General features: G+C 41.1%; 1 protein-coding gene across 3 annotated transcripts in view; it reads right to left on the minus strand.

Moving 5' to 3' along the window:
* The window catches only part of Trim55 (tripartite motif containing 55), a 51,547-nt gene that overhangs the window by 29,871 nt on the left and 6,490 nt on the right, over positions 1 to 15,186 (minus strand). For all 3 annotated transcript variants that reach the window (XM_008850258.1, XM_008850256.3, XM_008850255.3), the window contains exons 3-4: positions 14,211 to 14,376; positions 12,272 to 12,367 (exon numbers count right to left, since the gene is read on the minus strand). In XM_008850258.1, coding sequence (XP_008848480.1) covers positions 12,272 to 12,367; positions 14,211 to 14,376 — 262 coding nt within the window. The remainder of the gene's footprint in view (positions 1 to 12,271; positions 12,368 to 14,210; positions 14,377 to 15,186) is intronic.

Here is a 15,186-nt window from a genome sequence, read left to right on the forward strand (position 1 = left end):
ACTATCCAGGTGGCCTAATCATCTGTCTTTGGTTTTTCAAGCTCCAATAAGTTTGATATGTATGCTAGTCTCTTTAGATCTGGCCATCTTGGGGGGTTAGGGCTTTTACAACTGAGAGTGGGTTTGAAACATTGTAATCTCATCTAGCTTTCCTGTCCTGAAAACCAGAATAATGTATTTCTGACCTCTCTGACCTCTGTGTGACCCTTATCACATGTTCTTTCAACTTAGTAAGCACTGTTCTCTTTGTTGTCATGCATCTCTCTTTTCTTATGTTTACATGAGTTTATTAAATATCTAAACTATAGTCATCCTTAAGGATAGAATCTAGGTGTACCTAGGACACATCCAGGTAGTATAAATATCCTTCACAAACACACAAGAAAGAACGTCTCACTTTACTGCCTTCCTTTTTATTTGTTGGTCTGTGGTTGCTGTTTTTGTTTAGCTTGTTTTGTTTTGTTTCTAAGAATATCACACTGTAGTTTAGGCTTCCCTGGAACTCACCATGTAGCCCAGGTTGCCCACAGACTTGTCATGATACTAGTGCTTCAGTCTCTGAAGTGCTAGGATTACAGGCATGCATCCCCAAGCACAATTTTTTGGGGGGGTAGCGGGGGCTTGAGACAGGATTTCTCTGTGTAGTCAACATTGGATACTCCTGATTCTCTTGCCTCCTCTCAAGTGTTAGAATTATAGGTATGTACCACAATGCCTGGAATTTCTTATCAATTTCTAACCACACTATGATAAATGAAGGGGATAAAATAGTCAAAACTATTTTAAATGTACTGTTTTGTGGGAGATAGGATTGAGTCTAGGGTGAAATTGCAACCGTCAGGGTCACATGGTTTCCAGGAATCCAGGCTCTATAATCTGAAACCCAGTATGCTAATGAGGCATCCTACCCATTATTCTGTGATAGGACGTTAAGTCTGTTATGCTAATAGTTGATGCTAATAAGGTATCCTACTTGCTGTACTGTGATAGGATGCTAAACCTGTTATGCTAATGAGGTATCCTACTTGCTGTGCTGTGATTGGACCACTACCCCTATATAAGCTTGTGCCTTCCTGCAATAAAGCAGACCTGTGTCACTGAACCCGGTCTCCTGTGTCTGAATGCGGTTCTGCTGACACAGTCTCCTCACTAGCTCTGGGGTCTGGGACTGGGCAGAAGCAGCTACGACAGGAAGCAGTACAGGGCAAGCAGAAGAGCGGCCTCAGCCTAGGGTGAGCGGAGGAGCAGCCTCAATGCCCATGAGAACGAAGGAGCGGCACTCAGGCCGCCACTGGAGGTGACCACACTGTTTGCTATCTACCCATTTATTCATTCATTCAACAAATAATTCTTAAACATATTGTTTCTGTAATGCAGAAGCATCAAGAGACACAAAAATGAACTAAACATAGTTCCTGTTCTTCAGGAACTCACTGAGGAGACCTGTGGCCCAATAATGGGATGCAATATAAGAGGCCAAGGAATGGAAACATACTCAAGATTTATACCAAGTATTGTAGAAGCATGGAGGTAGAATGCTAATGAACCCTTAATGTAGGTAGGGTATTTCAGGAGAGTCAAGGGTGTTGGCTTTAGAAAATCTTCATAGAAGTGGCATCTGAGTTTGGCCTTAAGGGATGAGTAGGAATGAAGGCTGGGTAGGAGGGAACAAAAAATTGAACAAGGGACCCTGCTAGATATGGAAATTGCCAGACTTACCAAAGTTCCATCCATTTCCAGCTCTTTAGCTTAACATTTAGACTGTTAACCACAGTTAGGAACTGAAGCCTGTTAGTAGCTTCCCAATCAGACTTTCTTTTATCGTATTGCCTTTTATGCAAAGCCTACAGGCAACCATGTGCCCACTGTGGGCCTGAAACTTGCCTCTGATATTTAGAAGTGCTAAAACTGCTTCCTGGGAAAATAGTATTTTATCAACTTGTTCTATGAACTGTGCCCTTACAGCATACAGTGAATATCACAGTAAGACGTGATTCTGATAGGGTTGGTTTCCTTTATGGAAGTTTTCTTCTATGTCATTAAATATGTGGGAGAAAATTGAACTTTATGAAAATGAATGCCAAATCATTGTAATGAGACTGATGTGCAATCATGTGAAGTCTAGTATCTGTCTTACGACAAAGATTACAACACTTATTTCAAACATATAAATTTACTTAGTGGCCTAAATAGAACAAATTATTTCATTGGTGTTATTGCCAGTTATGAATCTTATTTCTATTTCAATTTTAAAATTATTTTCACAGATAGAATTTTAACCAAATTGCTATCATTTTAGCAGGAAGTTCCATTAATTATACCTGACAGTGTAGCTACTGCGTGATTGATCTATGCGTCATTACAGTTCTTCTAACACCTATACTTCAAATAGCTCTTATAATTTTACTGGGTCCATGTGAGAACTATGTAGGCATTTACTGATTCTGATTCAAATCCTTAACTTGAATCATTCAGTTGTGTAATCTTGAAGTTTGTGGACTGTTAGAAGTACCCTGTTCTATATAGTAGTTTTCACTCCCATGAAACTGATAGAGATGTCCTACCTTAAAGGAATTTCTACCATTCATTATTGGTACCTGGACTGAAATAAAAAAACTCTAAACTCCTGGGTCATGCTCATTCCCACCATACCCAGCTATACCTGTCCTCATAAGTAGCTTGAAAAAACTTTACATCAAGTGAGGTAGCCCATGTCCAGATGTTCTCTCTCATATAAGGATCCTAGTTTCTAATTTTTAAATTCATGTATGTTTAATTTCACGTGTGTGTAGAGACTAAGAAGTTAGAAAAAGCCCGTGAGATGGGATAGGGGAGTAGAAGAGGCCTTAATAAGGAGGGAGGATAGTAGAACACACGTGATATGAAGGTAGAGGGGAGGAATACTAGGGATGGAAAGGTCTAAGCAGGATGGGGGTGTAAGGATGGGAGAGAGGAGGAACTGGGGAGATTAACAAAAACTAAGGATGTATGAAAAGCTGCTACTTTGGGACTACTTTAAATATATACTTTTAAAATGAGTTTTAACAGAGGTACCCTGCATGAGTAGATAATGCTGTCCACGGGTTATTAAACAAAAATCCTAGTGCAATGTATTGCAAAACAATACAGACTATTATCATTTCTCTTTCTTGCTCACCAATACTAGATGGTAAGACCCTATTACTGAAGACACTATGTTGAGTTTTAGGACACATGATAAAAATGAGCTAGAATCTTTCTTCTTACTGGGTAGCTTTCACAGGTGCTATGCAGGCTTCTGGGGGAGAAAAGTCATCAAGTCTTACCCAGTGGTAGACCTTGCATGGTACAATGTTGCTCTGCCAGACAAGATGTGCCCACTGGGCAATAGTGGTATTACTGTTATGGGGTTGTAACCAATCACTTTGTGATTAGATTTTAGGCTGGCTCCACAGGAGAGAACTTATAACTGGTACTCGAGGTCATAGGCCTTAAGTGGAAGCCTATTATTGTTATTTTACTGAATGGATATATTGTCAAACTGCCTTATAAATATTTATGTTTATACTTATAGATTAGGTTGCACTGGGCATTGTTTAATTTGGATACTCAGAACTAGTCAAAGTGCTGATAATAAGTGACTACTGAGTGCTTGGTCCTAAATGGGACATCTGTATCACCTCCGCACTTGAGGCTCAGGGAATATTGCAGAAGAGGAAGAAGCAGAAACAATCTATGAGTCAGTGGGTGGGAAAAATTGCTGTAAACACATCTGAAAATGCCATGGCTGTTGCACCCTGAACTCACAGAAGCTGTGGTTACCTGCAGAAGACTGAGCTTCTAACATTCCAGTATGATTAGGGGAGGGACTCAGGCCTTGTCCCTATCTCAGGAGCTATTGGCAGTTGATGGCCGGGTAAGGTGGGGTGGGGTGCCATATTCCTGCAGAGGTACAGCAACTGGTAAATTGTCTATGATCCAGCAAATAACATCACACCTGTGTTCATGCAAGCAACCCTAATTAAATGCAGTGGGTCATTTAAAAAATATACGGACATAGGAAGGGGACTTGTTGGGAGAAGAAGAGGTCCAGAGAAAGCAGGAGGGGGTAAGAGAGAACAATGCAGGTGGAATGTTCAAAATACATTACATACATGCGTAAACTTGTCAAAGAAGTTTTTTACAATTTACATGAAATGCTTGCAAACTGAGTATAGGCCTTCTGACAGATATACTGTGCTGAAAGTAGGCTTTTTAAAGGCCCCCCAAAAAATCTCAAAATGTGTCAGATTTATATTCATTCAATAAAATTCTTTTAAAAAAATTCATTAACTGCTGATATCTATCAGACATTGTGTAATCCAAAACCCTACTGTAATTTTCCAGTGTTCAGGAAAATGTTAAACATAAAATTCATTATAAATGATGACTACAAAACAAAATTATTATGTTTTCTTCTCTTTATTATTCTCTTTATGTATTCTTCTCTTTATTATTATGTCTTTCTTCTCTTGCTTAATTGGCCTTTGTTATAATTCTATATAAATGCTCAAAGAGACAAATCTGCTTGAGATGTGGAAAATACAGCGTCTGCCTCTGGAATTATATAATTAGAACACTAAAACTTTATAGATTAAAATGTTCATGTGATCTAACATCTGGTTCAAATAGGAAATGCTCTGCGAAATGGAAGACTGTCGTTTATCCATTTTGCTTGCTCTGAGATAGACCCAGCAAATTAGAGGCTAACGAAGTGCTGTGAAAGTCAACAAATAATGGATACCTAAGGTTATCAATTTGTTTTTAAGTTAATTAAGGAACAACTATGCACTTCCAAACAAAACAAAGTGTCCCCAGAGTCCACCTAGGTATGATGGCGATCACTCTGAATTTAAGTTTCTATGCCTTTAAAATGTAAACCTGCAACACTTTCCAACAGTGACTTTCTAGTAGTCAGAAAAATGGAATAGGGTTAGGGTTAGACGTCTCCATTTTCCACAAGACCACAGATAGCACAATAAAAATTTTGTTTATCTCTGATCCACAAAAATTTTCTCTCTTCAAAGATTACCCCTTCCTTTTAATCACAATACTAAATGTATTTAAATTAAAAGTATGAGTCTTTAATGTTGTGCTCCCATCCTCCCTCTCCTACTTCTCTAGATAGTAACTGAATTAGGATAATTTTGTGAACTTTCAAGTTTATGTTTTCAAATATCTCTGCTTTCTTCTTTTTGATGCCTCTGTTTCTATGTTCTGTGTATGAGCATGTGAGGGTACCCAACTGCATGTGTGTGCTTAGCTACTGAAATAACTCCATCTTAAATGTACTGAATCTAGCCTCTAGATGACTACTGATGACAAGACTGTGGTTGCAGTGTGGCCTTCCTCCTGGGAAAAATGCCTATATGCATTGGCATCTTAGGAGAACAAATCAAAGTCGTTCATAATACTTGAATAAAAATAAAATTCATTCCAGCTGTAGGGTACACCCAGTGTGATTTAATAAAGGAAAGATTATCCTGTTCATACTAACATGGCAAGATGAGGCCAAGTGGAATATTTGTTTCTAAACAATTGCCAAAACAAAAAGTAAAACAAATTAAGTAGTCATTTTGTTTACTTACAAAGTACGTAGGTCATCTTCAATACTGACCCAAAGCTAATAATTGTTTAGCCGTAACCTTCACAGAAATGTCAAAATGAAGAACTCTGGTTTTTAGCTATCTTTATAGTTTAGTAGCAATAAGAATAAGACAGCACATACAGGGCTAGGGAGATGGCTCGGCAGGTAAAGCACTTGCTCCACAAGCATAAAGGCCATAGCTCAGATCCCCAGAACCCAATAACAGCTGAGTGAGTGTGGCAGCCCGTCCATAACCCAGTATAACAGGCAGAGACAGGGACTCTCTGAAGCAAGCTCACTAGCCAGACTACCCAAAATGATGAATTCTGGATTCAATGAGAGATCTTGCTTCACAATATGGAAAGGTATCATGGAAGATACCTGATGTTAACCTGGGGCCTCCACATATACATGCACACACATACACATGCACACATATGAACAAACACATGCATGTATTCTAGAAGAATACCACACACACGTACATATGGAAAAAAATCTTTTATAAGAAAAAAAGCAATGGACTGTCTTTTACTCAAAGAATAAATGTCCTGCCAAGAAAAATACCATCATGTCATTATTTTTAATGGTTGAATTGCATATGTACATGTATGTGTTGATGTGTTTGTGTGTGTGTGTGTGTGTGTGTATGTGTGCATGTGCATAGGTCAGGCCAACCTCAGGTGTCATTCCTAGGCACTACTGCTTTGTCCTTTGAGACAGGGTCTGGAACACACTGATTAGGCTAAGCTGGCTGGCCAGCAAGCCCCAGGGACCCACCTGTTTCTGGCTCCCAGCATTACAATTACAATCATGTCCTCCATGCCAGACTTTTTTTACATGGACTCTGAGTATCCAGTTCAGGTCTTCATGCTTGCATGGCATCCCATTTACCAAGTGGGCTGCCTCTCAAGCACTAATGGGTGACTTTCCATCAGCTCACATTGTCCTTCCAGGTACTTATTACTTTCCAAAATTATCATGATACTCATTTGTTTTGCTGTCTAATTCCTCTACTAAAATATAAATTTCCCAAAGTTAAGTGCCATTCATGCTTGGGACACGTCTATTTCCCAGCATTATGTGAGCAGAATACAGCTTGTAATAAACATTAGATAAATAAGAGTTTGGAAAATTGATTGAATAAATTGAATAAATATAATGATTTGCATCTAGAAATATTCAAGCCCCACTCAAAATCTTTCATTTTCTTCTGTCCCAAAGAAATATTTAAGTGGATATCTCCAACCTCTGCCTTATCCAAACCTCAAAAGAAACTAGCAAAATAAAACTGCAAACAGGGAAGCCACTTAACCCCAGGACAATTTAAAAAATATGTATGATAATAAGAGGTCAGATTGGATAATTGCTAAGATCCCTCTGACTCTATAGTTCTAAGACTCTGGGGCTTTGCAATGTGGAGAAACCTCTGGTGGTCTTCAAGCTAGAGCATGCCTCTCTCCAGTCCCATCCAGTTTCAGAGTACTATCTACAGAGCTAAGATGTAAACATCAGACCCACTGTGGACATGTGGTATAGCCATGACAGAAAAATCCCAAAGTGATTAAGACCACTGCATTTACCATGTAAGGAGCATAGCCCTGTAACCAAAATAAAGCTGAAGATAAGCCCTTAGTCCCGCCACTTGTCACTGAGCAACTGTGGCTCCACCCTCCATTCATATCTCCACCACATTCCTGCAGCATTCATTGGAAACCACTTGTGTGGAGCTACAGCTTCATGCCAGATACAGTACTTCAAAAGTCCCACCCTCACACTCCTCAAAAAAGAAATAAAACAGTGGACAGCATATTAGTAAGCAATATTGAACAAAGAACCATGTGAAGTGGACTGATCCTTCCAAAGATATTAAGCTCAGGCATTCATCCTATAGTTAGAAGCACTTGGAGAAGTCCCATGAGCACAGACTAGGATGCCTCTAGAAAAGAGGCATACATTGGGCTTCCGCCTCCTCTTACTCAGCCCTCACCTTTGTGTAGTGCTTAGCAGAGAACTCCATTCACTGGCCAGGGGTCTTGGGTCTTCCAAACTTGTGCTCATCACCACTGCATTGTTCTGTCACTCCTTGAGAGGATAATTAAGTGACACGGCATTTACTAATGCTTGCTGTTGAGATCCTTGGCATCAGGGCTTTTCTGGACCAGTCCAGACCATTTAGACTATCCCTGAGTAAATGCTGTGAAGCCTGAGGGCATATGCTTCCCACAGCTCAGGAAATCCATGTGGCAAGCTGAGCAGATGTTTCACTCTGCACTCTGCAGAAGACAGTCAGCATGTACTCAGGAGATGCTCAGTCTTCCTTGGTTGCCAATACTCACAAGAGTAGAGCCAGTACTTAGTTCCATTCATTTACAGTTTTCTCCCCTGGAGGGAGCTGTTCAACTCTGTCATTGCAACTAACGGGGAACCTACAGTTTTCTGATACCATTTAAAAACAGGCTCCAGTGGGTCAAACGATGGTTCATTTGCACCATCCAGATAAGTGTACATGTTCCACACTGATTCTGAAGATGATATAAGGTGACGCATACTAAATTCCTGGAATGGGCTTCTTATTCTAATTTGGTCATCAGAACATTATGAAGACACTATCATCGCCCCATATAGAATTGAGGAAGTTAAAGGACAGGGAGCTTAAGTCAGTTGTCCCACCTCCCACGGTTAAATGACAAACTCTGAAATCATTCTTTTAAAACATTATATTATGTTGCCTTAAAAACATGGTGTTAAAAATTCTACACAAGTCTAATTTTTGTCCCTACTCATGTGCCACCTTGCAGGGTTGGTCTGAGGAGGCAACTGGCCAGGGATCAGCATGGAGCATTGCTGAACTTAGAGTAAATCACACAGTGATTTACAATTATTGAAACTATTTACTATATTCCTACTTCATGTGTGTACACACACAGACAGTGTATCAGGAATTACAAAAGCAGTTTGGGGTAAAATCACTGCTTTGGAAATATGATAGACTTAGTCTTCCAAAATCATCAGGGGACTTATTGAAATTGTCATTTTCAGATATTAGAAACACTCAGTATCAAATGTTTATTATTAAATTTGTAGCAGTTTCCCCCAGACAGGCATTCATACAAAATAGGATTATTTCTATGTTTGCTCATTTGCTGTTGGGGGGTTACTATTAACAGTCTGTGCTCTGTGGTATCTAGTGACACAGGACAAGTGTCATTGGTAAAGATGACAAGAGAGCGGCTATGTTTCTGGGGATGAGGAAAGAATGCCAAACATTTTTTTCCAGAAGCAGAGAGCTCCTGGGGAGAACTTCACTCTTGCGAGTAGTGCCCTCCTCAATTCTAGTCCTTCCCAAGATGTCTCCAGGCCTGGAAAGCAAAGTGAAACTCTAGACCATCCATAATGGCCTCAATCAGAACATCCCAGAAACCTTCTGTGAACCTGGAATTCAGAGCTGAGGGAAAGTCAAGCTGGGTCATCGTAAGGTGGGAGGGCTAGGAAGATTCAGGCCTTTCTTTACTCACCCTCAGTCTACTGCACAGGGAAACAGTCACCCTCATCAGCACTGCAAATGCATGGTGGTTACATGCATAATTTTAAAGAGGTAACAAGGAGCCCACTGTGTGATTTACTCTAAGCTCAGCAATACTCCAAGACCAGCCCTGCAAGGTGGCACATGATTATGGACAAAATTAGACATGTGCAAGGAATGGGCACACTGCCAAGGCCACACACGGGAGAAGCAAGGTAGTTATGGAAGAACAGTGCCCACCCCAGGGGCTACTTAATTTCCCATCCCTAAAGTGTCCTTCTCCCATCAGAAAACCGAATCCTTTAACAACAGCTCCCCACCCCTAGGAACCATCAATAGCTTCTCAGAAAATGGTTCTGCGCCTGTGGTGAGCAAAGCCAGAGAGGAGAATGACAGTCCAGAGCAGAGGCATAGGAGCTTGGGGTCCTGAGCCCTTCTGAGGAATTCAACCACTATGTGAAGTAGAACCATGTGTCTTCAAGTCAGAGCCCTGGTTTCTTCCACCTTGTCTTGTAATTCAGACTGGTAGGAAGCTGAGTTTCTGCAGCTCTGCCCACTGATGGGGGCCTAGATTGGTGGACTACCATAGCATTATAGATGCGCAGGTGGATGTTTGCAATAGTGTCTCTGTCCTCAGGCCTCTTTAAACAGAAGACAGTAATCATAGTGAGAGACCTCCATGTGACTCTGAAGCAACTCCTGAATCTCCACAGGAAAAACCTACCCTAACCAGAAAGAACTGTGCTTATCCACACCGTATCCACTCGTTCATGCCTGGTCTTACTGACTATTGAAAATATCAGACTTCCTTTTCAAAGATGGGAAATACAGGAACAAATAAGGAAGGCATTGAAAATCACCTCTGTTGCCAGGCATGATGGCTCATGCCTGTAATCTCAGCACTCAGGAGGCTGAGGCAGGGGGATAACTGTGAGTTCAAGGTCAGCCTGGAGTACACAGTGAGAACCTGTCTCAGACAAACAAACAAAACTCAGAAAATACCCACCTTGTCCTGCTATTTAAAGATCTTAACTCTTTGGTATTTTTCCTTTCTGATTTTTTTCCCTCCCATGAAAGTATAGGTTAGATATAAATATTGACATTCCACACTGTTACATGTGAATGTATATGTCCTATACAGCATGTATAACTCTGTCCTTGCTCTTTTAAAAATCTTATTTCCTTAAGATGAAGTCCCACAACTGAAAGAAACAGATGAAAGGGGGAAGACTCCCCTCCTCCCCCCTGCCAAGACACTGGGGCTTGGACCCAGGGCCTTTGTATACTAGAAAATGAGTCTGTAATCCCAGCCTCTTTTTATTTTATTTTATTTTGATGTAGGCTGGCCTGGAACTTTTAATCTTTCCTCCCCCTTCTGAGTTGCTAGAATTACATGTGCACCCCCAAGGCAGGCTCAAAGATAAGCACCTTTAAAGACTATCAATATCTTTAAGATTAGGGAGGAGTGATTACATGCTTTTCTGTAGAAATCTGAAAATACTTATATATGTGTGCCACTTTGGATGGTGTCACTATCAGTAAGAATGAATGATCTTGACCTTGGCTGCTCTCCCTACTATCTAAATCCCTTCTGCTGAATTAACTTCAGATCTCTTCTTTGCTGTCCGCTACTCAGTCTAACTAGAAACAGCTGCTTCCCACTGAGCCACTGGCTGGCCTCTATAAAGAAAACCTGTTGTCTGATCGCTCTCCACCCTCCTAGTATCCTTCAGTGCTGGCTAACTACAGTTGTTTCCCTTGCCTAATACCCCAGTGGCCCACAGGACCTTCAACAAATGTTCTTCTGTCTTTATCCCAGACAGGAAGCTAGTCGTTCCCCACAGACATCTCTGACAAAGGTTCCACCAGTCTTGGATAAGGATAAAGACTGCTTCATTCACCACAAGCAACAGGTTCCTATTTATATACACTAGATCCAACACAGCCCCACAGTGGAGTGCTGACTCATGGCTAATGACTAACTGTACTTGATCTTTATTGTAAATAAGTACAAAGAAAACAGTCTGTGTTGTCCATTTCTGAATTTCTTGGGCTCAAGAAAAACAACAACAATGTTCCTTCTATAAGAGAATCCTCATGTATCACAGATGTTTTCAGAAATAGGAGTGTAGAAAAGAAAGGAAACTGATTTTAATGATATTTAAATCTAAAATGAGATAATTATAGCTAATATCTTGAAGTTATCCTCTAGGAAATGGTCTTTGACTCTTAATAAACTTTGCTTTTGTGATAATAAAATAGTAAGACTACTCACTACATACCAGGTACTGGGCTAAGTATCTTCATGCCCTTAAGCTCTACAGATTGAGAACTATGATTGTCATCTTTTCACGGAAGGGGAAACTGAGGGACTAGATGTACTTGTGGTAATATGAATGGATCTTAAAACTATAATGCTTAGTTCAATGTACAAAGAAGCAAAATGAGAGATAAGATGCAATGCTGTTTGAAAAAGTAACAGGCACATGTGTATATAAAACACAATGCATATTTTATAAAAATGCACACAAACAGAAAATCTGACATATTAGCATGGTTATCCATGGGAAGAGAATAGGAGTGGGAAATGGGGGCAAAAGGAAATAAATAGGTTAACAAGAGAGGCCTTGCACACATCAATGACAACAGATAATTCCTCAGCCCTCTAGCCACAGTGAGGAGAGCTTTATCCCCTGGAGGCAAGGGCATGAAGCTTGTTGTCAGAGCACAGGAGTGCAGTTCCAACCAGCAGGAGACGCCCTAAAGCATTTCTGAAAGACTCCGGCATTTCTGGAGACTGCTTAGATTTCCACCAAGAATGTGTTTCGGAATAGCACCAGCCCTCACTTTCATTGCTGCCAACTGACTTCTTGGTGCCAATCTTTCAAAAGGAGCTGACCAAGGAAAAACAACACACACAATAACCACCTGAGTAATCATGGTAAAAATCTGGCTCATAAAGTCATGTGGCAGGTTCTCTTCTGTGCCAGGAAGTATTTCAGATACATATCAGAAAGGAGAGCATTCTATAAGGAAAGAATGGAACAGCGGGACAGGATTTCTAGTGTCACTGAGGAACCACTAGCTCCTAGGAGAAGCAGGATTGGTTTGGGGGGGTCACTGCAAGTCACATGACCTACCTCAATAGTTTTACAGGTGTCCTCCAGCTGGCTGATTACTCCCTGGACTCTATCATTGCTTCCCACAAGAACAGCGATGCCATCACTGAGCTCTGACTGATGAAGAGAAAACAGGACTCAGGATCTTACTGGTTTTCACTTTTGATTATAGAGTAGTCACAGTATTTTCCTTGGGGAGAGAGGAGTAGTTAATCCCTAAAGAGTAAACCACCGGGCTTGGGAAGCTCATGAGCCTCCTGATATTACAAATAAACTTTAGTATATGGATGCTTTGTGTGGGAAGAGTTTCCATGGTTTTTATCACATTCTTTCTGGAGACCTGGATTCTGTTAAAAACATGAAGAACACGAAATTATAAGCCATTGAGGATGGTATATTCAAGCTAGAGAATTCCAAACATCCTTTATAAGTGGAATGGAGTCTAATATGTGACTCTAGGGCCAGGAATGAATTGTTTGCCTAGTGCAGCTCAGAACCAATTTACTTGAGCAATGTATAGTAAATATTCATTTAGCAGGCATCTATATATTACAACCCTACTGTGCTGATATAGCATAGATATACCCAAATACCCACTAGACTGTCATACAAACTTAAACCTGTAACATGCAGCTGTTTTTAGCAAATATCTCAACTTTGAAATTCCTGCGTTCTTTTTGACTCAGGAAATAATCTTCTGTTTCTATTTAACCTCCTCCCAAGCTGGACATGGAGCCACAAGGAGTCTGAATGGGGATTTAGGAAATCTAATGCTGGTCCAACTCTGCCTTAACTTCTCTAAGATATTGAGTAAGACATGTAAGTAATTTGAACCTCAATCTTCTCAAGGCCAAAACAGTGGTTGTAAAGCATGTGGAAGCTGCAGAGCTGTTTCTCAGAATGGAAGTTAATGTGGAAACCTTTTAGGTAAAAGTGAAGCTTCTCTAGCCGAAGAGGAATGGGTGGGAGTTCTACTTCAGGTCCTTCTGCCCATCCCATGAGCCTCCAGGGCTCCCAGAGATGCAGTGAGAAGCAGATATCATCCAGCTTTAATATGCTAGGCATTAGGGAGGAGGCAAGAGGGACTCAATAAAAAATAAGTTGGAAATAAATAAAGACAACAAATTCAAATTGTGGTTACTGATTGAAGCAGGTGTTGCCCAGGAGTTTGATGTTCAAATTTGATTTTGATTCTTTTTTTATAAGTAACGTACAGTGAATTGATGATTCTAAGCGGGAAAAAATTAAGAAGTGGGGCTAGTCAAATTCTCAGTGCTACAAGTGGCTAATCTACTGATGCACATTTCCCTTTCACATGCACAGGAGGGGAAGCTCTCAGTTGCTCCTGTATAACACCAGGCTGATGAACAGAGGTAGAGAATGTATTGGGTCAGAATGAAGAAGCTGAGGTCTGGAACCTGGGGTGAGGGGAACGCACCCCTCTCAGGGGTGTCTTTTAGCATCTGCCCTAAGTGACTAGAAGGCTGTCAGGAGGTGTTCTATAACTATGTGCCATCTTTATTATCTCCTGCATAAGAAGTAAGTGAGAAAAGGCTTTGAAGAGGTCTGAAGGAACATTTCATTAACAAATGTGAAAAGAATTCTAGGATTGGACAGAGGAAACAAAAACCATCTAATTCTTTCTTGTCTATAAACTTCAAGTAGCCTGGAGCAGTTGGCACTTGGTCAGGCCTCTTAATACTGCTTATCTTCAGCAACCTCCAAAGCTACAGAGGGCAACCAATCCTTCTGCATCTCTTCCTGAACCTTAACACCATCTCCCTCTCCTGCCTACCCTACTACCCTGCAAGGACTCTAATGAGAGGCAGCAACACCAATTGCACAGATTCCTTCCATGGGGGACCTTCACACGCATCCTCTATGTTGAGCTTCCTCCTTTGACTGCAGGGAGCTGACTCACCAGGAAGGGGCCAAGGAGGAGGAGTAGTACAGCTCCTACCTTCTGCCTCTGAAACACATGAGTGAGAGGAGCCACCTGGCAGTCCTTGTGAGCACCAAACACCTTGCACAGGGAGCAGGTGGGCACCTCACAGTTCAGACAGTAGATGTTGATTCGCTCCTCTTCATGCTCCTCACACATGGGCTGGTCAGACTTCTTTTCTGGCCTGGGAGGAAGTCGGCAGATAAACATCTATCAATATCTAGTGGCAATCCCCAACCGGTTTCTGACCTCCCAAACCTAGTTCAGAAGACACCCTGGGTCCTTTTTCATGCCTAGTGTCCTTCCAACTATAGTGGTGGATGCTGATGAACTTTTAACAGTCTGCTTAGCTTCGGGCTAGGGACCAGCAACACTGATTGTAGCATTGGTCAATTAGCATTTGTTAATTTTTATGGTATGTTGGCATCAATTCAAAATTTCAAAACAGCCTAGTGAAATTTCTGAAAGTTCAACATTGGGGTCTGGCCAGCCCTCTGTATCTACAAACAAGCTCAGATTTCTCCTAGAGACACCGGTTATTGTGAGTGAAGAAGTGGAAATTGCTGATAAGCTAAATCTCCAGTTTAGGCTGGTAGAGGAGTTCGGTCTTACCTACCCCTCCAGCTCTGGTCCCTGAAAACCTTTCCCATCTACAAGGCTAAGGATGGAAGTAGCTCTGGAGAACCAGAATTTTCTGTGTAATTAATCCAGGTGTTGGTTAGAAGTAGCTGAATATAAAAGGTAAGTATGGGTGTAGCCTCCTTATACAAAATACAGGAAATTTGATGTATCCCATCTAAAGACAGAGGCTGGGGTCGACAAAATGGATCAGTGGGTGAGGGTGCTTGCCACCAAGTCTGAAGACCTGAGTTTGATCTTCAGAACCCACATGATGGAAGGAGAGAACTGAGTCCCCCAAGTTGTCTTCTCCACACGTGTGCCATGGCATGAGCATGCCTACCCCTACTATCACCATAAATAAATAAACAGAATT

This window comes from Nannospalax galili, unplaced genomic scaffold, assembly GCF_000622305.1.
Source record: "Nannospalax galili isolate Female #2095 unplaced genomic scaffold, S.galili_v1.0 scaffold1005, whole genome shotgun sequence".
Classification (NCBI taxonomy): domain Eukaryota; kingdom Metazoa; phylum Chordata; class Mammalia; order Rodentia; family Spalacidae; genus Nannospalax; species Nannospalax galili.